Source organism: Dreissena polymorpha, chromosome 2, assembly GCF_020536995.1.
Source record: "Dreissena polymorpha isolate Duluth1 chromosome 2, UMN_Dpol_1.0, whole genome shotgun sequence".
NCBI lineage: Eukaryota > Metazoa > Mollusca > Bivalvia > Myida > Dreissenidae > Dreissena > Dreissena polymorpha.
This window is the reverse complement of record NC_068356.1, coordinates 69,724,050-69,749,871: the sequence shown is the minus strand read 5'-3', so window position 1 is coordinate 69,749,871 and position 25,822 is coordinate 69,724,050. Positions and strand designations below refer to the sequence as shown.

At 40.2% G+C, this 25,822-nt stretch overlaps 1 protein-coding gene and 1 long non-coding RNA gene across 2 annotated transcripts in view; both read left to right on the top strand.

Annotated features, from left to right (window-relative positions):
• LOC127867493 (E3 ubiquitin-protein ligase UHRF1-like) overlaps positions 1-25,822 on the top strand; it is a 92,860-nt gene that overhangs the window by 62,481 nt on the left and 4,557 nt on the right. The window contains exons 13-14 of the mRNA XM_052408672.1: positions 222-359; positions 25,236-25,353. Of these exons, the coding sequence (XP_052264632.1) occupies positions 222-359; positions 25,236-25,353 (256 nt within the window). The remainder of the gene's footprint in view (positions 1-221; positions 360-25,235; positions 25,354-25,822) is intronic.
• On the top strand, positions 16,750-18,538 carry LOC127867501 (uncharacterized). Its single transcript, XR_008043521.1, has 3 exons — positions 16,750-16,920; positions 17,830-17,989; positions 18,425-18,538. It is a non-coding gene; the product is annotated as an uncharacterized LOC127867501 (long non-coding RNA).

The following is a 25,822-nucleotide window of genomic DNA, read 5'->3' as shown; positions in this document are numbered from 1 at the left end:
AGCAATGTTTTCTGGTTTAGAGCTGCTGTGCAGAATATGCGTTTCTGTTATGGACAGTTTATTGGGCTGAAGGTTTGGGCCCTGGGCTATATACTTTTTCAGGAAAAGTTTACATTACTTTTGTTATGCTTAATCAGATTATATCCCCCCGCACAACACAAGAATGCCGTTACACTGCATTGAATACGTACATATTTCATTTATTGCATGTTTTCTTGTAGGTTGTTAAGTACTGGCCAGAGAAAGGTCAGTCTGGTTTCCTGGTGTGGCGCTACCTCATGCAGCGAGACGACCCGGTTCCTGCTCCATGGACCGCAGAGGGGAAAAAGAGAACAAAACAGCTGGGCCTGGAGATGCAAGTAAGGGTCTGGTCTGGTTATCTTGAACCAATAGTTTCCCGATGGTTACCAGTTTGATCTTTTTTTGTACTGGGAAAATCACCTTTACGATAAATTTCTTTTTCCAGAAAAATGTGTCTTCATTACCCAAACTGTTACCTCACTACCTTTCAGTTCCAGGCCTGTTGCATATCTTATCTATTTTCAGTACCCAGACCATTCCATTCTTGATCTATTTTCAGTACCCAAATAAGAAAATTCAGAACCCAGAGGGTTCGCTACTCGATCTATTTTCAGTACACAGATGGTTCACTACTTTATATATTTTCAGTACCCAGATGGCTTTTTATTCGATCTTTTCCATTACACAGAGGGTTCGCTTCTCGATCTATTTTCAGTACCCAGATGGCTCCCTATTTGATCTTTTTCATTACCTAGAGGGTTCGCTACTTGATCTATTTTCAGTACCCAGATGGCTCCCTAATCGATCTTTTTCAGAAACCAGAGGGTTCCCTACTTGATCTTTTTAGCTCACCTGATTGCTCAGTTGAGCTTTTGTGACCTGTCTTTGTCTGTTGTATGTCAGTCCGTTAACATTTGCTAGTAAACACTGGAGGACACATTTCTTGTCCCATCTTCATGAAACTTAGTCAGAAGCTTTGTCCCAATGAAATCGCGGCCGAGTTCGAAACTGGGTTGTGCCGGGTCAAAAACTAGGTCAAAAAAAAAAAAAAAGAAAAACCTTGTAAACACTGTAGAAGTCACATTTGATGCCCAATCTTCATGTAACTTTGTCAAAATGTTTGTCTTAATGATATCTTGGTTGAGTTCAAAAGTAGTTCCAATCCGTTGAAAAACATGGCCGCCAGTGGGCGGGGCAGTTTTCCTTATTTGGCTATAGAGAAACCTTGTAAACACTCTAGAAGTCACAATTTTTTCCCAATCATCATGAAAGTTGGTCAAAACATTGGTTTAATTGATGTCTCGGAGGAGTTCGAAAATGGTCGAGATCGGTGAAAAAACATGGCTGCCAGTGGGTGGGGCATTTTTCTCTATATGTATATAGTGGCAGTTTTCCCTGTTTGGCTATAGAGAAACCTTGTAAACACTCTAGAAGTCACAATTTTTGCCTAATCATCATGAAAGTTGGTCAAAACATTTGTTTTATTGATATCTCAGACGAGTTTGAAAATGGTCGGGATCGGTGAAAAAACATGGCTGCCAGTGGGCGGGGCATTTTTCTCTTTATGTATATAGTGAAAACATGTGAACACAGTAGAAGTCACATCTTTGGCCCAATTTTCATGAAATTTGCTCAGAACATTTGTTTCCTTGACACGAGAGTTGAGTTAAAAAATGGTTCCAGACAGTTGAATAACATGGCTGCTTGGAGAGGGGCAGTTTTCTCATTATGCCCCCCCCCTCCCTTTCGAAGAAGAGGGGGTATATTGTTTTGCTCATGTCGGTCCGTCCGTCCACCAGATGGTTTCCGGATGATAACTCAAGAGCGCTTATGCCAAGGATCATGAAACTTCATAGGTACATCGATCATGACTTGCAGATGACCCCTATAGATTTTCAGGTCACTATGTCAAAGGTCAAGGTCACGATGACCCGAAATAGTAAAATGGTTTCCGGATGATAACTCAAGAACGGTTATGCCTAGGATCATGAAACTTCATAGATACATTGATCATGACTCGCAGATGACCCCTATTGATTTTCAGGTCACTAGGTCAAAGGTCAAGGTCACAGTGACCCAAAGCAGTAAAATGGTTTCCGGATGATAATTCAAGAACGCATATGCCTAGGATCATGAAACTTCATAGGTATATTGATCATGACTCGCAGATGACCCCTATTGATTTTGAGGTCACTAGGTCAAAGGTCAAGGTCACGGTGACCTGAAATAGTAAAATGGTTTCTGGATAATAGCTAAAGAATGCTTATGCCTAGGATCATTAAACTTCTTAGGTACAATGATCATGACTCGCAGATGAAATAATGATGAAACTTGACCAGGATGTTTGTCTGGACAATATCTAGGTCAAGTTTGACATTTGGTAAAGATTGAATGAATGGACTCCTCTCAGGTGAGCGAACTAGGGACATCTTGGCCATCTTGGCCCTCTTGTTTCATTTAGTGCAGTGTGCAATAATCAACGTTGTTTTGTTTGGCAAAAATGTTTTAAAACTTTAAATTTTAATCTTTTTGGCCAGAAATGCCACTCGCCCTGCAGGACAAGCGCTGCCGGAATATTCACTCGTCCGGAGCCGATTTCTACTTGTAATTTGTCGATCCCTGAAACATTTTTTCCCAAAAAGCTGACCAAAATTTCCCAAAAAAGCCCAATTTCTAACTAGAAATGGCGCGGCAGAGGCCGACGCGTATCCCCACGCTGAATGTTTGACCTAGGTGTGCCCCAGGGTTGGTAATGGGGCCATGCATAGCTGAGATTGACCATATTGTCATAAGAGAAGTTCAGTATCAATTTGAAGTGAATCGGTGTAGAAAAGAAGAAATTATAGTAATAGGCAATTTTGGGTGGGTGTGGTCTATGTGGGCGGGGCCCCAGGGTTGGTAATGGGGCCATGCATAGTTGAGATTGACCGTATTGTCATAAGAGAGGTTCAGTATCAATTTGAAGTGAATCGGTGTAGAAATGAAGAAATTATTGTAAAAGGCAATTTTGGGTGGGTGTGGTCTATGTGGGCGGGTGCCCCAGGGTTGATAATGGGGCCATGCATAGTTGAGATTGACTGTATTGTCATAAGAGAAGTTCAATATCAATTTGAAGTGAATCGGTGTAGAAATGAAGAAATTATAGTAAAGGCAATTTTGGGTGGGTGTGGTCTATGTGGGCGGGGCCCCAGGGTTGGTTATGGGGCCATGCATAGTTGAGATTGACCCTAATGTCATAAGAGAAGTTCAGTATCAATTTGAAGTGAATCCGTGTAGAAATGAAAAAATTATAGTAAATGGAATTTTTTGGTGGGTGTGGCCTATGTGGGCGGGGGCCCCAGGGTTGGGATTGGGGCCATGCATTGTTGAGATTGACCCTAATGTCATAACAAAAGTTCAGTATCAATTTGAAGTGAATCCGTGTAGAAATGAAAAAAATATAGTAAATGGAAATTTTTGGTGGGTGTGGCCTATGTGGGCGGGGCGCCCCAGGGTTGGGAATGGGGCCATGCATGGTTGAGATTGACCGTATTGTCATAAGAGAGGTCCAGTATCAATTTGAAGTGAATCGGTGTAGAAATAAAGAAGTAAATGTAAAATAACCTAAAAAAATGAGTGATAATTTCTGACGCGGCCCCACCCCAACCGCTATAACTTTTGACCCAGGGGTCAGATCAAAATTCCAAATAGTGCAGGGTCGCACATATGCTCATAGCTACCATGTGTGTAAGTTTCAAGGTTCTAGTGCTTTTAGTGTAGGAGGAGATAGTGGCCAGGACGGACGGACGGACGGACGGCGGAGATAACCACAATATCCCCACCTTTTTTTCAAAAAGCGTGGGGATAAAAAAAAAAATTAATTTTTAGCTCATCTATTTTTTGAAAAAAAATTATGAGCTATTGTCATCACCTTGGCGTCGGCGTTGGCGTTGGCGTTGGCGTTGGCGTCGGCGTCCGGTTAAGTTTTGCGTTTAGGTCCACTTTTCTCAGAAAGTATCAATGCTATTGCATTCAAACTTGGTACACTTACTTACTATCATGAGGGGACTAGGCAGGCAAAGTTAGATAACTCTGGCGTGCATTTTGACAGAATTATGTGCCCTTTTTGTACTTAAAAAATTGCAAATTTTGGTTAAGTTTTGCGTTTAGTTCCACTTTTCTCAGTAAGTATCAATGCTATTGCATTCAAACTTGGTACACTTACTTACTATCATGAGGGGACTGGGCAGGCAAAGTTAGATAACTCTGGCATGCATTTTGACAGAATTATGTGCCCTTTTTATACTTAGAAAATTGACAATTTTGGTTAAGTTTTGTGTTTAGGTCCATTTTATTCCTTAAGCATCAAAGCTATTGCTTTCATACTTGCAACACTTACTAACTATCATAAGGGGACTGTGCAGGCAAAGTAATGTAACTCTGACTGGCATTTTGACAGAATTATGTGCCCTTTTTATACTTAGAAAATTGAAAATTTGATTAAGTTTTGTGTTTAGGTCCACTTTATTCCTACAGTATCAAAGCTATTGCTTTCATACTTGCAAGATTTATGAACTATCATAAGGGGACGGTGCAGGCAAAGTTATGTAACTCTGACTGGCATTTGGACGGAATTATGGGCCCTTTATACTTAGAAAATTGAAAATTTGGTTAAGATTTATGTTTTGGTCACTTTACCCCTAAAGTATCATAGATATTGCTTTCATACTTGGAACACTCACAAACTATCATAAGGGTACAGTAAAAGGACAAGTTGCATAACTCTGGTTGTCATTGTTACGGAATTATGGCCCTTTTTTGACTTAGTAACTTTTAATATATGGTTAAATTTTGTGTTTCGATCCACTCGAAGTATCAAGGCTATTGCTTTCAAACTTCAAATACTTACATGCTATCATGAGGTTACTGTACCTGGCAACTTGAATTTTACTTTGACCTTTGAATGACCTTGACTCTCAAGGTCAAATTATTAAATTTTGCTAAAATTGCCATAACTTCTTTATTTATGATTAGATTTGATTGATACTTTGATGAAACTACTCTTACCTGACATACCACAATAGACTTCACCCAAACCATCCCCCGTGCCCTCCCCCCCCCTCCCCCCCCCTCCCCCCCCCCCCCTAATTTTTTTTTTTTTTTTTTTTTTTTTATAAGATCATCTCACAAATGACCACCACACCCTCACACTATACCCCCACCCCACCCCCCCCCACCCCCCCCCCCAAATTTTTTTTTTGATTTTTTTTTTTTTTTTTTTTTTTTTTTTTTTTTAAGATCATCTCACAAATTATCACCACACCCTCACACTATACCCCCCCCCCGATTTTTTTTTTTTTTTTTTTTTTTTTTTCGCTTTTTTGGAAGATAATGTAATAAATGTCCACAACCCCACACTATACACCCCTCTTCACTCCACTCCTCCCTCCTTTGTGATTGAAAATGAGAGTCCCTTCACCTTTAAAAAGAAAATAGATGAGCGGTCTGCACCCGCAAGGCGGTGCTCTTGTTTCTAAGAAAGACGTCTCCAATGACTTTAGATTTCTTAACTCTAGATCGCAACTTTTTATTTAAACATCCTGCAAATATATAACTTTAATTTAGTCCTTTTTGTTGATAAACATTTGCCATATTTATGCCCCCCTTCGAAGAAGAGGGGGTATATTGCTTTGCTCATGTCGGTCAGTCGGTCGGTCGGTATGTCGGTCCGTCCACCAGGTGGTTGTCGGATGATAACTCAAGAACGCATACGCCTATGATCATGAAACTTCAAAGGTAGATTGATCATGACTCGTAGATGACCCCTATTGATTTTGAGGTAACTAGGTCAAAGGTCAAGGTCACGGTGACCCGAAATAGTAAAATGGATTCCGGATGATAACTCAAGAACACATACCCCTAGGATCATGAAACTTCATGGGTAGATTGATCATGACTTGCAGATGACCCCTATTGATTTTGAGGTCACTAGGTCAAAGGTCAAGGCCACGGTGACCCGAAATAGTAAAATGGTTTCCGGATGATAACTCAAGAATGCATACGCCTAGGATCATGAAACTTCATGGGTAGATTGATCATGACTCGCAGATGACCCCTATTGATTTTGAGGTCACTAGGTCTAAGGTCAAGGTCACGGTGACCCGAAATAGTAAAATGGTTTCCGGATGATAACTCAAGAATGCATGCGCCTAGGATCATGAAACTTCATGGGTAGATTGATCAAGACTCGCAGATGACCCCTATTGATTTTGAGGTCAAAGGTCAAGGTCACGGTGACCCGAAATAGTAAAATGGTTTTCGGATGATAACTCAAGAACGCATACGCCTAGGATCATGAAACTTCATGGGTAGATTGATCATGACTTGCAGATTACCCCAATTGATTTTGAGGTCACTAGGTCAATGGTCAAGGTCACGGTGACCCGAAATAGTAAAATGGTGTCCGGATGATAACTCAAGAACGCATACGCCTAGGATCATGAAACTTCATGGGTAGATTGATCATGACTTGCAGATGACCCCTATTGATTTTGAGGTCACTAGGTCAAAGGTCAAGGTCACGGTGACCCGAAATAGTAAAATGGTTTCCGGATGATAACTCAAGAATGCATACGCCTAGGATCATGAAACTTCATGGGTAGATTGATCAAGACTCGCAGATGACCCCTGTTGATTTTGAGGTCACTAGGTCAAAGGTCAAGGTCATGGTGACCCGAAATAGTAAAATGGTTTCCGGATGATAACTCAAGAACGCATATGCCTAGGATCATGAAACTTCATAGGTAGATTGATCATGACTCGCAGATGACCCCTATTGATTTTGAGGTCACAAGGTAAAAGGTCAAGGTCACGGTGACCCGAAATAGTAAAATGATTTTTGGATGATAACTCAAGAACGCTTTTGCCTAGGATCATGACACTTCATAGGTACATTGATCGTGACTCGCAGATGACCCCTATTTCAGGTCACTAGGTCAATGGTCAAGGTCACAGTGACAAAAGTCGTATTCACACAATGGCTGCCACTACAACGGACAGCCCATATTTTATTCTGTTTCCAACCTGTCGAGTTAAGAGACTTACAAATTGAATTTTTTACACATGTTCATTCATAATGATGTATAAGCCTTTGTTTTTGTGCCAGTAAATACTATGTTTATGGAAATGACGAGAGAATTTAACATTTAAAAAACCAATGTAATATGATATGGCAACAGGACAGTTGTGATTTGCTGGGTCAATTCTATTTAGCTTGACCATCCAAGATGTTGATAGCTTTGACAAACTGGTGGTCTGAAACATTGAGAAAATGTCACGGTTCACTGACAATAAATTAAACATGTAATTCTTGCTACGCATCTTGCATTTAATTTTGTCAATTCAAATTATACATAAAAATATAATTAATTTTTAATCTGCTTGTTAATTGAAAAATAGCAACACAGTTTGTATGTATAAAACAATGCTAATACATAAATAGGATCAAGCATATTAAAATATCAACTTAGATTTATTTTCCTTTACTGTACAGGATTTGTAAAGTTAGGTTAATATTTGTGTATTGAACAAAAATAACAACAGTGTAAAGAAAAGTTAATTTGGGGATGTTCTATCCAAACCCTGAGAGTTCAGATTTCTTCAAATGCCAAGTAAAGATTGTAAATTTCAACCCACTCCTCTGGTTAGTTTTCAGAGGCACATATAATTAACTTTTGAGCTTAATGTCTCATTTGTACATGCATAACTGTTTTAATAGCTTAATTACGTTACCTGATATCAAATGCTATTTACTCCGATAGGATCGTAATTTATCCGGAATTTTTCGTCTGAGGAATCCCACACTTTTCAGAAACCCGTCTAGTAGGACAGAGCGGTCACATTTAGTGCCGTGTAGCCGCACAACCAAAACGGGACAATACCCATAATTCACTCTTATTCCGGATGGCAATATACAAAGGCCGACATTTTGTTATAAACTTAATTGTTGCTTCTGTTTCGCTGGATTCTTCTGTTTAAAAGACTAGAGAAGTTTTTGTATTGCGTTAAAACATTCTCCGTATATATATCCGTGTATTTCTGTATCGTTTTGTGTATTTGTTTGTTTGTTCAAGGCAAAGTATGCCTCAAACACGTGGCTCATGTGGACACACAAAGGCAGCATGGGACAACCATGGTAGCTGCCTGTCGTGTTCAGGATGTACCCAGGATAACTGCTGCCCTTTCTGTGAGCATTTGTCTGCTGATACCTGGGCCATTAAGCGTCGACCCTTCAAGAGTCGTGGACGCAACAAGAATAGTTCAGATCAAAGTAGGGAGGTTCCGTGTGTCGGGACTTTTCACCACACGATCTTGACCATACTACACCAGTAGCTGCCAGGCATCGGTCCCTACCCCGTGACGAAACCGGACAAAATTTGCCCGGTCCGTTCATCGGGAATGACCATTTGAATGACTCGGCATCAGATCAACGTAGGAAAAGTTCCGTGTGTCGGGACTTTACACCACACGATCTTGACCATATGCCACCAGTAGCTGCCAGGCATCGGTCCCTACCCCGTGACGACACCGGACAAAATTTGCCCGGTCCGTTCATCGGGAATGACCAGTTGACCAGTCCGGAGACTTCACCGGTCACCGGTCAACATTGACCGGTCCGGTCACCGGTCATGCTATGACCGGTCACCGGTCACTGACCGGTCCGGTCACTGGTCATGCTATGACCGGTCCGGTCACCGGTCATTGACTGGTCCGGTCACCGGTCATGCTGTGACCGGTCCGGTCACCGGTCATGCTGTGACTGGTCCGGTCACCGTTCATTGACCGGTCCGGTCACCGGTCATGTAATGACCGATCCGGTCACTGGGTTTCGGTCTGTGCCACAGACCGTTCCGGTCACCGTAGATGTTGACACTACCTTGTCAGTACTCCACAAAGGTAGACGCAGCCGCGTTTCTACTGTGAGTCACAGACGTAAACGTGTAGTGTCTGATGTTAACGACTACTCCTCCACCTCGGGCTCGTCGTCGTATGACTCATCGTCTACTTCAAATAGCCCTCATCATTACCGGAGGGGACGTTGTTCACGCTCACCGAGTGTTTCTCGGCGTAGATTGCCTCATAAAGAGCGATCACACCAGCGCTCGGGGAGACGTTCGATCAGGAAACATCATTCCCAGCGCCGCCGAACAGTGTCTCGGCGTTGCAGGGATAAGGGACATAGACCTTCCTCTATTAGGCGCTCTCGGACTCCTAGGTCCCCTAGTCGATCCTTCTCTGAGGAATCTATTGACACCCTTCCACGTGTGTCGGCCTCTATGTTGGCCTCAACACACACTTCAGCCGTTCCTACAACCACTGAGCATAACTTGTATTCAAACACTAGTTTGCATACATATCAGGCTCAAGGTACAGGGGTTAATCTAACCACTTCGGCTGCGTTTTCAGCCCCACGGGTCTCTTCCACATTGCATAGAAGTATACCCCAGGCTGCCGCTACACCATCAAATCCCAATACTTTGTGGATCCAACAGTCCCCGGGAATCTTTGTCCCGTTTTCGACTGATCCTTTACCAGCGACCTCTGGTATTCAAAGTGAGTCTGCTGACTTGATCTCTGAGAGACCTAACTCACCAGCTATATCTTTGATGGTGCCGGAAAACGATTCTCTCATGATAGAAGCGAATGAATCTATTATTCCTTCTCCTATATCCACCGGTTTCAATCAATCCAATGCTCCCGCAGATGGTTCGATTGAGGCGGGTTCGGAGTCTAATGAGGCCGAACTTTATTATTTGGCCTCCATCAATCAGGTATACGAACTTATGTTCAATACCTTAGATGAGGACTTCTGCCCCCGCCCTTCCTTGTCTCTCACAGGATCTGCAGTTACCGTTACAGAACAGGTAGCATGCAGACGAGAGCCCGGCAGGATAAGTAAGGCTACTTCCCGAGTGGATCTACGCCTTCCTATTGGCTCTTCCACAATGGCTGTTTTCCAGTCACTTGAACCAGCCAATAAGCCTTCGCCATCTCCATGGAAAGCCCCTAAGGAACTGACGGAGCCTAAACAGATGGACGGCGGGAAAAGTTATAAGGCCCCGGTACCCGACCCGGCTACCGGTTTGGACCTTTCTAAACTTCCGGTTCCTGATGCTGACATTAGTAAGCTGTCACTTATAATGCCTTCATCATCTACCCATACATCAGTCCCTCTTTCCCTGTTGGAAAATTGGGAGCTGAGAGAATGCCGTTCCATAGGTCTGGCTAACCAGCTGGATCTCATGGCAGCCACAGCCTTAGACTTGGTTTGGGAGCTCTCTGATTCAATCCCAGAGGAGCTCCGGGCCTTGTTGATACATCTTTCACGTACTACGCAGTGTTTATCTCACAATGCTGCGTCTTCTATGTCTGAGATGTTAAGGCTTCGGAGAGACCTCATCCTCTCTTCCTTGCCCAATAATTTCCTTTTGGAAACAGGCGTAAACTCCCTTCGAACTGCTCCACTAACAGCAGAGTCTCTTTTCGGAGGGAGGATACAGTCGGCACTTACTGCTGATCGTGAAGATCAGATACATGCCTCCTTAGCTAGGAGCAACTCTGGCCAGCGCCCTGTGGTTTTTAAGCGCCCTGCTTCTAAGCCCCCAGGAGCCCCACCGGCCAAGAACGCTAAAAGGGACAGTTTTCCTACTAAGCGTCCGTCTGCTCCACGTAAGCCCACTAATAGGCCTCCTTTTCAAAACAGAACAACTTCCTATCGGAAGCCTTCTGTAAAACAAAATTGGAGTAAGGGCAAAACCAATGCGGACAAGAAGTTATTTAATCCTTCTTCCAGCAAGGGTGGACCTCCTAAAGGTCAGCCCTAGGTCATACCCCTTTCTACCGCCACAACCTCTGATGCCGGAGGTACCAGTCGGGGCCAGACTTATGCACTTCGCAAATCGATGGCTCCAAATAACTTCAGACGCGTGGGTTCATTCTCTTGTCACACAAGGCCTCACTTTTCAATTCGAAAAAAGGCCCCCACTCTCTCGCGTCCCAATAGATCTGGTATCTCCGCATTCACAACTTCCAGACTCCATTCTCGGACTCCTGGAAAAACAGGCGGTAGAAAGGGTTCACGGCCCTTGTTCTCCAGGATTTTACAGTCGCCTTTTCCTTGTTCAAAAGAAAAGCGGCTCCTGGAGACCAGTCATAGACTTAAAAGTGTTCAACACGTTTCAAGTCAAACCTACTTTCAAGATGGAGACTCCTGCCTTCATTCGGCGCTCCATCAAACCCATGCAATGGGGGGTTTCCTTGGACCTGGAAGATGCATACTTCCATGTTCCTATCCATCCCAACTACCGGAAGTACCTGCGCTTCTCCTTTCGAGGCCAGGTCTACCAGTTTCGGGCGATGCCCTTTGGATTGGCCATGGCTCCACGAGTTTCACCAAACTCATGGCCGCAGTGAGCGCACACCTCCGATTACACGGGGTTCAACTGCTTCAGTATTTCGACGATTGGCTCTTACACCAGCTCGATCGTCAACTGCTTCTGCTACACCTACAGTTCTCTTGGAAGGAGCTCCTCTCTTTCGGACTCCTCAATGTAGCCAAGTCAGACCTCATTCCCTCTCAGGATTTCATATTCGTGGGAATGAATTTTCTGACCCACATCAATCGGGTCAGGGTCTCACCGCAACGTATATCAGACCTCCTTTTGAAGGTCAGATGGGTGCTGTCCCAATCTCATATCACAGCTCAAGATTTCCTCTCACTCAACGGTATCCTGAGCTCTGTAGCAGACTTCGTGCCGTTGGGACGTCTCTTCCTACGTCCTCTTCAGCACTATCTCTCAGCTCGATGGAAATGGTCTCCAGACAATCTGCTTACACAGATTCCCATCCTTCCGTCCTTAGTCCCCCACCTTCAATGGTGGCTAGACGAGGAGACCCTGTTGGCAGGAGTACCGCTTCTTCCCCCGCAACCGTCTTTACATCTCATAACGGATGCGAGCATGGAAGGTTGGGGCGCTCACCTGGAACCCCGCAGCCTGACATTATCAGGATTGTGGTCTCCTCAGGAGTCTCTCCTGCACATAAACAATCTCGAAATGCGAGCAGTCTTTCTAGCTGTTTCTCAATTCCAATCACATCTTCGGGACTCCTGTGTGATGGTATCGACAGACAACACATCAGTCGTGGCTTACATCCAGAAACAGGGCGGGACACATTCTCACTCCCTGTATCTGGAAACAATGAAATTACTTGTTCTTTGCAAGAGCCTAAACGTCTCTCTCTTGTCCAAACACATACCAGGTCGTCTCAACGCCCTGGCGGACGGTTTGTCTCGCAAACACAAGTTACTTCCATCAGAGTGGACACTTCATCAGAAAGTGGCCAATCAGATATTCCTCACATTCGGTTATCCACTGGTCGACCTGTTTGCGACCAGAGACAACCACAGACTTCCTCTGTATGTGAGTCCAGTGTACGAACCAGCAGCGTGGGCGGTAGACGCGCTTTCGTTCGATTGGGATCAACTGGACGCTTACGCTTATCCCCCACCCATTCTAATTCCCCAAATCAGGGTGAGCTCTTGCCGGATCCTCCTGATAGCCCCTTGGTGGCCCAGGAGATCCTGGTTCAACGACCTTCTCGGTCTCCTGTGCGAATTTCCCAGGGAACTCCCGCACAGGTCAGATCTCCTATCTCAGAGAGGCAGAATTCACATGGATCCAGACATGTTTCACTTACACGTCTGGCCGTTATCAGGCAATCCCTGTAGAAGAAACGCTTTTCTGTCAGGGCTTCAACGCACGTTGCCTCTGCAAGGAGAAAGTCCGCCAGAGCAGTCTATGATGCTCGCTGGAAACTCTTCTCTTATTGGTGTGTTCGAGTGAAAATTGATCCCCTCAATCCCTCTGCTAGACGCATAGCGGATTTTCTAATCTATCTCTTTGATGATAAGAAACTTTCTCTTAGCTCCATCAAAGGATACAGATCTGTGCTTTCGCATACCTTGGCTTTTCGTAAGTCATCACAAGTCTGTGCTGACCCAGCCATTTCGGAACTGATCCGAGCCATGGAACTTAAACGTCCTGTGTCTCGTTCTCTTACCCCCCAATGGGATTTGGCTTGTGTTCTTGGATCGCTTATTAAAGCTCCCTATGAACCCCTTAATCAGGCTTCTTTACAGTTCCTAACCTGGAAGACCGTTTTCCTTCTTACCATGGCTTCATCCAAACGTAGAAGTGAAATTCATGCTCTTTATATAGAAGAAAGCCATCTTCGTTTTGATTCCTCCGATGGCTCTGTCACCTTGTTGTGTCAGCCAGGATTCCTTGCTAAAAATCAACTCCCCTCTATGGCTTCTAAACCCTTCAAGGTCCCAAGTCTTTCTAGAACTTGTGGTAATGAAGATGAAGATAGACTCCTCTGCCCTGTCAGGTCTTTGAAGTTCTATCTTAGTAGAGTTAAGTCTATTCGAGGTTCTCGTAAGAGACTCTTCATTCCCTTAAAAGGGGGGGGGGGGCGATGTGTCTGCGGCTTCTATTTCCCGTTGGGTAGCCTCGACTATAAAAAGGGCTTACTCTTCTCTTTCTTCAAGGGATTCATCCCTTTTTAAGATTAGACCGCATGAATTACGAGCAATGTCGGCTTCGTGGGCATATATTAATCAAACCCCACTCTCTGACGTGCTTCAAGCTGCTTTCTGGAGGAATCAGACTACTTTTTCATCTTTTTATCTTCGTTCTCTGGAGTGCCAACAGGACAACTTGTATTTGTTGGGCCCCCTTGTGGTTGCACAAACGGTAGTATCTTCTACGGCATAGGTATATTACGCTTATCCGTGAATTAAGTTTATACCGTTATAACGAAGATTAGCTGAGAACCCGAGATATGGGTTCCGCTGTGATGGGGGGATTTTCGCGAACCTTCCCGCCTCAGCTGCAAATTCAGCATTTGATATCAGGTAACGTAATTAAGCTATTAAAACAAATTTTTCTAGTAAAATTCATTTTAATTAGTAATTACTTACCTGATATTGGTAAGTCCCACCTCCCACCCCGCTCTTCGTCTAATATTTCATATTTTTTATTGGAATAAGAGTGGATTATGGGTATTGTCCCGTTTTTGTTGTGCGGCTACACGGCACTAAATGTGACCGCTCTGTCCTACTAGACGGGTTTCTGAAAAGTGTGGGATTCCTCGGACGAAAAATTCCGGATAAATTACGATCCTATCGGAGTAAATAGCATTTGATATCAGGTAAGTAATTACTAATTAAAATGAATTTTACTAGAAAAATTTGTATTAACTCCAAACCAACTAGTACAAGTGGTAGGCCAGTATTACATGGACTGGTGTTCACTGTTTACACCATTTCACAACCCCCTCTGATACTGGTCAGTATCTTGGCAAGTGGCCAAAGTTGGGAGTGGAATTAATGGTCTATTACATAACTGACTTCTGTGTGTGGTAAACACATGATACTGGTCATGTGGTAAAGTTGCATTTGTATACATTTGCCCAATACACAACACTAGCCTTGGCTATTTTTAATCAGATTGCATTGCTATCTATGGTGGTCATTGACTAGGGGAGTTGACTGCTATAAATAACATGTTTCATTACCATTAATTAATAAATAAAACATTACAAATTGTGTGCATGTTTCACATATTGTCAAATAAGTCAAAATGTGTGAAAGGAATCCAAAAAATCAAAGACTCAATCATATAATGGATATAATTGATTAGTATAGCTCCTGATTGGTTTTTGCACTATTAATTGGATACATTTCACAGGTCATTGACATAAGTGTCATAAATTGTAGACAGAATGTATAGAGAATTTCATCTTAGTATTAATAAGTAAATGATTCCATGATACTTATTGGATTTTATTTCAAGGTCACAGTGACAAAAAACATATTCACACAATGGCTGTCACTACAACGGAGAGCCCATATGGGGGGCATGCATGTTTTACAAACAGCCCTTGTTGCAACTTTTATCAATAAAAAAATCCAAATTTGACCAGACTTCTTTTCCCAAAATGGCTAGAAAAAGACCTGAACTTGCACTTAAAAACATTTTTAAATCATATTCATAATGCTTATTTTTTCCCCAATTTCATGGTTTATTACGCTATTTTTCCCAATTTCATGGTTTGTCGCGCTTATTTTCCCAATTCAAATGGCACAGGCTGTAACAAATAAAAGCAAAAAAATCACTGAACAGAAACGGCATTTTCCCAGTTAGAAAAAACTACAAATTTCCCAATTGAAGGTTTCCAAAAAAAAATAATATCAGTATTTTTTTAGCTCACCTGAGCACAACGTGCTCATGGTGAGCTTTTGTGATCGCTTTTTGTCCGTTGTGCGTTGTGCCGCGTCAACATTTGCCTTGTTAACTCTCTAGAGGCCACATTTATTGTCCAATCTTCATGAAATTTGGTCAGAAGATTGGTTTCAATATCTTGGATGAGTTCGAAAATTGTTACGTTTGCTTGAAAAACATGGCTACCAAGGGGCGGGGGCATTTTTCCTTATATGGCTATATATGGCTATAGTGAAATCTTGTTAACACTCTAGAGGCCACACTTATTGTCTGATTTTCATAAAACTTGGTCAGAAGATTCATCCCAATAATATCTTGAACGAGTTCGACAATGATGCCGGTTGGTTGAAAAACATGGCCACCAGGGGGCGGGGCATTTTTCCTAATATGGCTATAGTAAAACCTTGTTAACACTCAAGAGGGCACATTTATTTGCCGATCTTCATGAAACTTGGTCAGAAGATTTGTCCCACTGATATCTTGGATGTGTGTTAAAAAATGGTAACCTTTGCTTGAAAAACATGGCTGCCAAGGGGTGGGGCTTTTTTCCTTATATGGCTATATATTACTATAGTAAAATCTTGTTAACACTCTAGAGGCAGCATTTATTGTCAAATCTTCATGAAACTTGGTCAGAAGATTCATCCCAATAATATCTTGGACGAGTTCAAAAATGATACCGTTTGGTTTAAAAACATGGCTACCACAAGGGCGGGGCTATTTTCCTTATATGGCCATAATAAAACCTTGTTAACACTCATGAGGTCACATTTATTTTCCAGTCATCATGAAACTTGCTCAGAAGATTTGTCCCAATGATATCTGATCCAGAATTCACTGTCCAGGAATTTCTGTTACATCTCAAAGAATCACATTTTACCTTAACTTCCTGCTGTTTGTGCATGTAGTTTCTTATTTCATGGATAAGTGCATTAAACTGGCGAATATCATCACTGGTAAATGTAATTACAGCTTTCCACGATCAGGGGAAAATCCACATAATGTGGTGAAAATGTGGACATTTTTTTAGATTTTTTTTGATAGTGCATAAATCGCGTTTAATGTTGCATCTTTATGCCGAGTTACGTCTTGAACAAAGTAAATAATCAATAAACAGATGGAACCCCTAAAGCATGCTTACAAAATAGAAGAGCCTCTGTAAACCATTTAAAAGAAAAATAGATTTTTAAATTGGTCCTTCGAGACGTAATTTTCGAGTCCAATTTGTTACGTCTTTAGAGATATAAGTTTTACACTTAAGTCTGTGTCTAATCAGTGCTTACAATGGTACGGTGTTGCCTTCAAAATACCTACAATCATCATCAGAATAAATCAATTTGGGGGGGTAACGTTACATTTCCGCTATTTCTAAAAATTAAATCGGGCGACCTTTTGTGTCCAAAATGTTACGTCTCGAAAAATCAATTTTTTTACGATAACGCTGTTTACTTTCACATATCGGTTGCGCAAAGGCGCCGGAAAATAACTGCACACATTATTTGATGACGTAGAACGCATTCAACGAATTTGTGTACACAAAAGCTGACAACATGGCCGAATCTTCGACACGAGTTCGGTAAGTGAAGAGAGTTACGTCTGAAATAACCTAACCTAGCCTTAAACATCCGAGTTTTTTTGTGAAACAACATGCCTTAGGTATCGTTTTATTGTTTTAAAGTAATTCGAATAGAATTATGATTTGACTTTGGTACGAAAATAAAATGCAAATGAATAAAGGACGACAGAACTGCAAGATTCAATGGCGATGTTCAAAATAGACGTCGTGTCCAAGTTACATCTTAGGAATGAAAATGCATTTAGTCGTCTTTGTTGTCTGCTACGACTTATATTTTCCCACATACTTGTGCCTGGATGGAAACAAATTAGAGATTACCCTGTTCCATGTTTTAAATTGTTATGTTTAACCAAATACAGTGTTTGAACAAAAGATGTAACGTGGACTACATTTTCGACATAAAGGATGTAACTTAGACTACAATTAATTGGGAAACCCATTGGAACTGTTTTTTTTAAATTGAGTAGTAACATAAAAGATGGGTATATGCTGCAAAGGGTTAATGTCATTCACAGTTATTTTTAAGAATTCATTTTCTTTCTAGTTTGAAACTATATTGAACTGTCTTTGAAATTTGAAATCAATGTCTGGCAAACTTTTAATATGTTTGTATACATGTATATATTTAATAAATTTATAATTTGATTTTTGGAGATAATTCAGAATTTCAAATAAAGGTGTTTTTTTAATGAGACAATTTCTTGTTCCAAACCATAAACGACACTTAAGTACTGAAGTGAGCATTTAATAGGAAGCAGCTAAACATGCCATTGAATCAAGCAAGCATTTGTTTTAAAGCTAGAAACACCTTACTTGTTATAAGTAACAATAGTATAGAAGCTTTTGTTTTACTATATAAGCAGCAACTTTAACTCAATAGTTAACAACTAAACATGTATTACATTTTAGGTGGATGAATGGCCGTGGGTCATATTCTTCAAGAAATATAAAGATAATGCATGGGTTATGAATGAAATAAGGCATACCATCCTTGAATCAGATATCCAGAGAAAGTTGGAACCACCTAAAGTGTCCAAGCTAGGTCGTCGGCTACTTTACAGATTTGAAAGTAAGTTGAAGTATTTAATGTTACATTAAGTATGCATCATCTGTGACATGTACATTGTAAATGTACTGTGGCCTAATGGTTAAGGTGTCCGCCTTGGGACCGGGAGGTTGAAGGTTCGAGCCCAAGAGGGAGCGTTTGTCCAGGAAATGTTTCTTTTGGGACTTATTATAAAATGGCCAGTTCCTGAGCCGCGAGCTAGTTAAATTAATGGTTAGTGACTGAAATCCGTCTGGCATCTTGCCTAGTGATAGAAGTTGGGAGGTACTTGGTATAATCAGTTGGAAGTGTCTCATAAGCCAGACTGACTTACCCTTTTAATAGGGGTGACACTATAATAAACAAAACCTTTACCTACATACATTTGTTTTCTCAGATTTTGAAGCATATCCCCCGTCTTTGAATTTTAAAAATATGTAACTCATCCTATATTTCCAGGTTACAAGGAAGACAAGTGAAGCAGAGAGAGAGGGAGAAATACCATGTTTGCAGTTTAGAGTTTGCTGTTGTTTTAGTCTGTGAAAATCTCAGAATAAATAATATGTTAATTACTATCTGTCTCCTTAAAAGCTATTATTTTTTTATTACCCTGCAAGTTAAAATCCGTTTATCTGATTGGTCAATATGCACTGAATATAGTTTAATATTCCTTGTCATTCATATATTGATATAAAATCAGATTTGTGGTTTAATTTTTGAAGGTGTTTAGCCCCTTTTAAGTTCTGTAATGTGCTTAGTTTTTTATTTTGAAAAGTGAACCAATTAACTAACCAATTAGCTAACCAATTTGTTAACATTGTTTAATGCAGGTTGGAATTAATGCTGAAATATAGGAGCTTTCAGCATTTCTTTCAATCAGCATTAAACTACATACATGAAAAGGTGAAAATAGGATAAACTTCGGTTATCTCTTCGCAATTTGTCTGATTTCTTTGACATCGAGATAACGAGAGTCATTTTGTCGTCCAATGTTAGTCTCTGATTTCTAAAAACATGTCAGAATTGTCATTTATAATCAAGAATTATGAACTGCTATCGTTTTAAATGTTTCTAAGTAACTAGTCTTTCATTTGGAATCAAAGAAAGGAAAAACTTTTGATTATTTTAATGTTTTTTATTGAATAAATGTTCAATTTTTGTGTCCAGTTACATCTTCGATTAAAATTGCACATATTTTAATGTCATGGCACTTTGGAGTGGAAAATCTATGCTAGGAACATGAAGTTGTTGGTAATTCAAGAAAGGAATGAATCTCATTAGAACTGTTCATCTATTTCCAAAATTAAAGGCATAAAATTCCATCGAGTCCATGTTACATCTCCAAATTCAGGGAAAACAAAACATCATAATATAAGGGTACACATCTTAAATATGAATTTGACAATTTCACAGTACAACCGTCTTATTTCAATACAAATATTCACATCATTTTATTTTAAGTATCATGTTGTGAAAATCCTGGACACCAAACATTTTGAGATGTAACAGAAATTCCTGGACAACGAATTCTGGATCATCTTGGATGAGTTCAAAAATGGTTTTGGTTGCTTTAAAAACATGGATACCAGGGGCGGGGCATTTTTCCTTATATGGCTATATATGGCTATAATAAAACCTTGTTAACACTCTAGAGGCCACATTTACTGTCTGATCTTCATGAAACTTGGTCAGAAGATTCATACTGATAATATCTTGGACTAGTTCAAAAATGATGCCAGTTGGTTGAAAAACATGACTGCCAGGGGGCGAGGCATTTTCCTTATATGGCTATAGTAAAACCTTGTTAACACTCTAGAGGCCACATTTATCTTCCGATCTTCGTGAAATTAGGTCAGAAGATTTGTCCCAATAATATCTTGTTATCTCAGGTGAGCGACTTTGGGCCTTTCAGGCCCTGTTGTTAATAATGAAAATGCAACATTTAGTTAGTTTCCTTATGCATCTCTATGGCTTGAACTAAACTAAATACTGTGAAATCATTATTAATCGTCAGGCATTAATTTTCATAAATTTCGTCAGTCGACCGATCGGCGAATTTAAGATCCTAACGAACAATCATGCTCTATGTTTGAACAAAAATAAACACTAAGTTGAACAATATTTTAAAACTTTACCGTAGACATCAGGCATTAAATTCCAACATAATCCATGCACACATTCACTGCTGTTTCGTAATCAAGATTAATCCGGTTTTGACACAAAGGGATGTAGATTACACAAGGTACTTAACTGACACGTTACACTTCTTTAAAACGCGTGTGCAGTACAGCTCTATCGAATGCGTTGACTTCGTTTATGTAGAATGGTAATGAATTAGCGCTAATTGTTTATAAATTTATTACCCATTAGGTGCATTTTGTTTTTCAGGGGTGTTGCATATTAGCCATCACGCAGCGAATGCCAATGAAAGACAATAAACCAAAAGAAAAGATGACGATGTGTGATCAACATGCATATTTATCACAAATTAATAAAGAATATTTTAATTGCTGTTTGTTGTTTGATTGTTTGCGTTTAACCACGCTTATTACTATTTTATATGTATCAATTTATTTATTTAAAAATTATTGACATTATTGATTTATATACTGGTAGTTTACTTTTGGCAATTATAATAATAGAATAAGACTAATTGGTAATTGGCTTCGTTGTTACAAACACTCGTTAACGGTTATTCGATCCCACTTGTCCGCTGATCATAACAATGAACGTGTGAATGGCATACATTAAGAGGGTCCATTACTGTCTCTTGATAACAAAAGACTACTTAATTGGCATGTGACAAACAGGCCCCACCTCCTGCAGTGATTCTCAAGTGTGTTCCCGCATGCGTACCACGATTTTTCGCAACTGCGATTGATCGCGAATATGTATTACACACAAATCGGATATTGACTGACGCATTTTTTTAAAATTCAAAATAAGAAATCGACAAATTTAAGTGCTGACGAAATCGTCATTTTTATAAAAATGATGAAATTTTGTGCTGTCGAAAATAAATGGTTTCACAGTATAATATTGACAACTTGACAACATTTAATTATAAATTTTTAAAGTACATATATTTGGGAGCAAAAAAACAAATACACCAATTTCCCAATACGAAGACTTCATGATGCGAATTTTCCCAATTTTAGGGTTTATCGCACACAATTTTCCCATTTGGACTGGTACCGGTACTTTTCCTAACTGGGCTAACTTGTGCGTGGAAACAAAATATTTAGATTTCAGTATTTTCACCCCTGAAAATTTCAAGCACAGGGTCATTTGACTCCTGGTTTTCCAAAACTATTGAAATCTCTGCATAAGTATGAAATAACGGCAAGTTACTTAGAAGACTGATGATGGCAACTGGGTATAATCCTAGTGGAAATTTTGTATGTGTGCAAGTGTTTAAACATTAAACAAGTCGTTGTTCATGACTTTATAGCTTTTTAGCTCACCTGAGCGATAGCTCGAGGTGAGCTATTGTGATCACTCGGCGTCCGTCCGTCCGTCCGTCTGTATGTAAACAATTTGTAAACATCTTCTTCTACTAAACCATTGAGCCAATTTCAACTAAATTTCATGTGGAGCATCCCTAGGTCATGGGACAAAAGAATTGTTAAAAAAAATTTGATCACATAACCAAGATGGCCGCCATGACCATATATGGTAAAAACCTTAAAAAATCTTCTTGTCAGAAACCGCTCATCAGATTTTCAAAAAATTTCACAGGGATGACCTTTGAGGGCTCCCCTGAAAAATATTTTCAAAGAAATTTGATTCGTCAAAAAACATGGCCGCAGGAGCTCGTTGAACTTTGCATGTTTATTCGTTTTTGCCTATTTTGTGAAAACTTTCAAAAATCTTCCACATTTTTTGTCCGATCCTTTCCAAATTTGCACAGTGTCTTTATATCAATGAGGACACGAACCCTACAAAAAAAAGTGCATTATTGGTCCATGAAGTACAGAATTACCTCCCCTTGAATTGAGAAAATGGTGTTTTTGCAATAAAGTCCAAATTTTTCATCCAATTCTTTCCAAACTTGTAAGGATTTAGCATGGTTCAAACAAGGGAAACAACTACGGTTAATGCATGTTCTTTTTATTACAGATTTGCCTCCCTTTAATTCATTCAAAATCTCATTTTACAGCAGAGATTCCAAATCTGACCTGTAAATGAGCCCCATATTTACTGCCAGTGCTAGGTTACCTTTTCCCATTTGATCATTCTTAAGTATTGGTCTTGTAATGCTGCTACTGCTTCTGCTACTGCTGCTACTACTACTACTACTACTACTACTACTACTACTACTACTACTACCACTACTACTACTACTACTACTACTACTACTTCTACTACTACTTCTACTACTACTACTTCTACTACTACTACCACTATTACTACTACTACTACTACTACTAATTCTACTACTACTACTACTACTACTACTACTACTACTACTACTACTACTACTACTACTACTACTACTACTTCTACTACTACTACTAGTACTACTACTACTAGTACTACTACTACCACCACCACCACCACCACCACTACTTCTACTACTACTGCCACTACTACTACTACTTTTACCACTACTACTACTACTACTACTACTACTTCTACTACTACTACTACCACTACTACTACTACTACTACTACTACTACTACTTCTACTACTACTACTACTACTACTACTACTACTACTACTACTACTTCTACTACTACTACTACTACTACTACTACTACTACTACAACTACTATTTCTACTACTACTACTACTACTACTACACCACCACCACCACCACCACCACCATTCACAGTGACAAAAAACGTATTCACACAATGGCTGCTACTAAAACTTATAGCCCATATAGGGGGGCATGCATGTTTTACAAACAGCCCTTGTTTCTATGGGATTTTAACCACAGATGTTCATGTTTATCTCCGACACATATTTTTAGGTCACCTGTCATGAAGTGACACGGTGAGCTTATGTGATCGTGTGATGTCCGGCGTCCGTTGTGCGTGCCTGCGTGTGTCCGTGCGTCCGTCCGTCAACAATTTGTTTGTGTAGACAGTAGAGGTCACAGTTTGCATCCAATCTTGATGAAATTTGGTCAAAATGTTTATCTTGATGAAATCCGGTTTGGGATTGTATTTGGGTGATCTGGGGTCAAAAACAAGGTCACTAGGTCAAATAATAGAACAACCTTCTGAAGACAATAGAGGTCACAGTTTTCATCCAATCTTTATGAAATTTGGTCAGAATGTTTATCTTGACGAAATCTGGGTTGGGATTTTATTTGGGTCATCTGGGGTCAAAAACTAGGTCACTAGGTCAAATAATAGAAAAACCTTGTGTAGACATTAGAGATCACAGTTTTCATCCAACCTTTATGAAATTTGGTCAGAATTCTTGATGAAATCTGGGTGGGATTGTATTTGGGTCATCTGGGGTAAAAATCTAGGTCAAATAAATAGAAAAACCTTGTGTTGACAATAGAGGTCACAGTTTTCATCCAATATTTATGAACTGTGGTCAGAATGTTTATCTTGATGAAATCTGGATTGGGATTGTATTTGGGTCATCTAGAGTCAGGAACTAGGTCACTAGGTCAAACCATAGAAAAACATTGTGTAGACAATAGAGGTAATAGTTTTCATCTGATCTTAATGAGTCAGGTGAGCGATTCAGGGCCATCATGGCCCTCTTGTTAGCTCACCTGTCACAAAGTGACATGGTGAGTTTATGTGACCGTGTGATGTCTAGCGTGTGTGTGTGCTTATGTGACCGTGTGATGTCCGGCCTGTGTGCGTGCAAGCGTGTGTGCGTTCGTCCGTCAACAATTTGTTTGTGTAGACAGTAGAGGTCACAGTTTCCATCCAATCTTTATGAAATTTGGTCAAAATGTTCATCTTGATGAAATCTTGGTTGGGATTGTATTTGGGTCATCTGGGGTCAAAAACTAGGTCACTAGGTCAAAAACTAGGTCACATGATAGGTCAAATAATAGAAAAACCTTGTGTAGACAATAGAGGTCGAGGTTTTCATCCAATCTTTATGAAATTTGGTCAAAATGTTTATCTTCATAAAATCTGGGTTGGGATTTTATTTGGGTCATCTGGGGTCAAAAACTAGGTGACTAGGTCACATAATAGGTAAAATAATAGAAAAACCTTGTGTAGACAATAGAGGTCGAGGTTTTTATCCAATCTTTATGAAATTTGGTCAGAATGTTTATCTTGATGAAATCTGGGTTGGGATTGTATTTGGGTCATCTAAGATCAAAAACTAGGTCACTAGGTCAAATAATAGAAAAACCATCAACAATTTGTTTGTGTAGACAGTAGAGGTAACAGTTTTCATCCAATCTTTATGAAATTTGGTCAGAATGTTTATCTTGATGAAATCTGGGTTGGGATTGTATTTGGATGATCTGGGGTCATAAACTAGGTCACTTGGTCAAAAACTAGGTCACTAGGTCAAATAATAGAAAAACCTTGTCACAGTTTTCATCCAATCTTTATGAAATTTGGTCTGAATGTTTATCTTGATGAAATCTGGGTCGGGATTGTATTTTGGTCATCTGGGGTCAAAAACTAGGTCACAAGGTAATATAATAGAAAAACCTTGTGTAGACAATAGAAGTCACAGTTTTCATCCAATCTTTATAAAATTTGATCAGAATGTTTATCTTGATGAAATCCGGGTTGGGATTGTATTTGGGTCACCTGGGGTCAAAAACTAGGTCACTTGGTCAAATAATAGAAAAACCTTGTGTAGACAATAGAGGTCACAGTTTTCAACTTATCTTTATGAAATTTGGTCAGAATGTTTATCTTGATGAAATCTGGGTTGGGATTGTATTTGTATAGTTCGCTACTTGATCTATTTTCAGTACCCAGATGGCTCCCTATTGTATCTTTTTCAGTACCCAGAGGGTTCCCTACTTAGTCTTTTTTCAGTACCCAGATGGTTCCCTACTTGATCTATGTTCAGTACCCAGACTATTCCCAACTTGATCTATTTTTAGTACCCAGACTATTCCCAACTTGATCTATTTTTAGTACCCAGACTATTCCCAACTTGATCTATTTTTAGTACCCAGACTATTCCCAACTTAATCTATTTTCAGTACACAGACGGTTCCTTCCATATCAATTTTCAACACCCAGATTATTACCATGGTTACCAATGTGATCTATTTTCAGTACCTAAATGTTTAACATGACAACCGTTGTGATCTATTTTCAGTACCCTGATGGTTACCTGGAGGCTCAGGCTGCGAAGGAGAAGGAGGCGGAGGAGGGTAAGGCAAAGAAAGGAAGCAAAAGGAAACGCAAGGACAGTGAAGAGGAGGAGGAGAATGAGGGTAGGCACTGGCGTATTACAAGCAGATAGGGACTTGTGTTGATGGAAGTCCATTTTAGCCATGCTCTGGGATAAAGCAGTTTAATACATGTGCGTTACCTGGTGTCCCGGATTATCCAGTTCAGTTTGCACAGGCTTATCAGGGCTAACACTTTGTGTTTAGAATGGATTTTTTACTTAGATGAGACTTTCTTTAAATTAAAATGCTATAAATGTGGAACGTGTCATGCCTAATTAGCCTGCCTAATCTGGGACAAGACTTAACGCACATGCATTAAGCCCCTGTTTTCCAAAAAAACTGCTTATTATACCCGCCGAAAAAAAATTCAGAGGGGATATAGTAATTGGTCTGTTTGTCTGGCCGAAATATTGTCCGGAGCATAACTCCAAATCTATTCAATGGATTTACTTTAAACTTAGAATATAAACAGATGGCAACTATGAGAAGTGCAGTGATCAAGAACCATAAC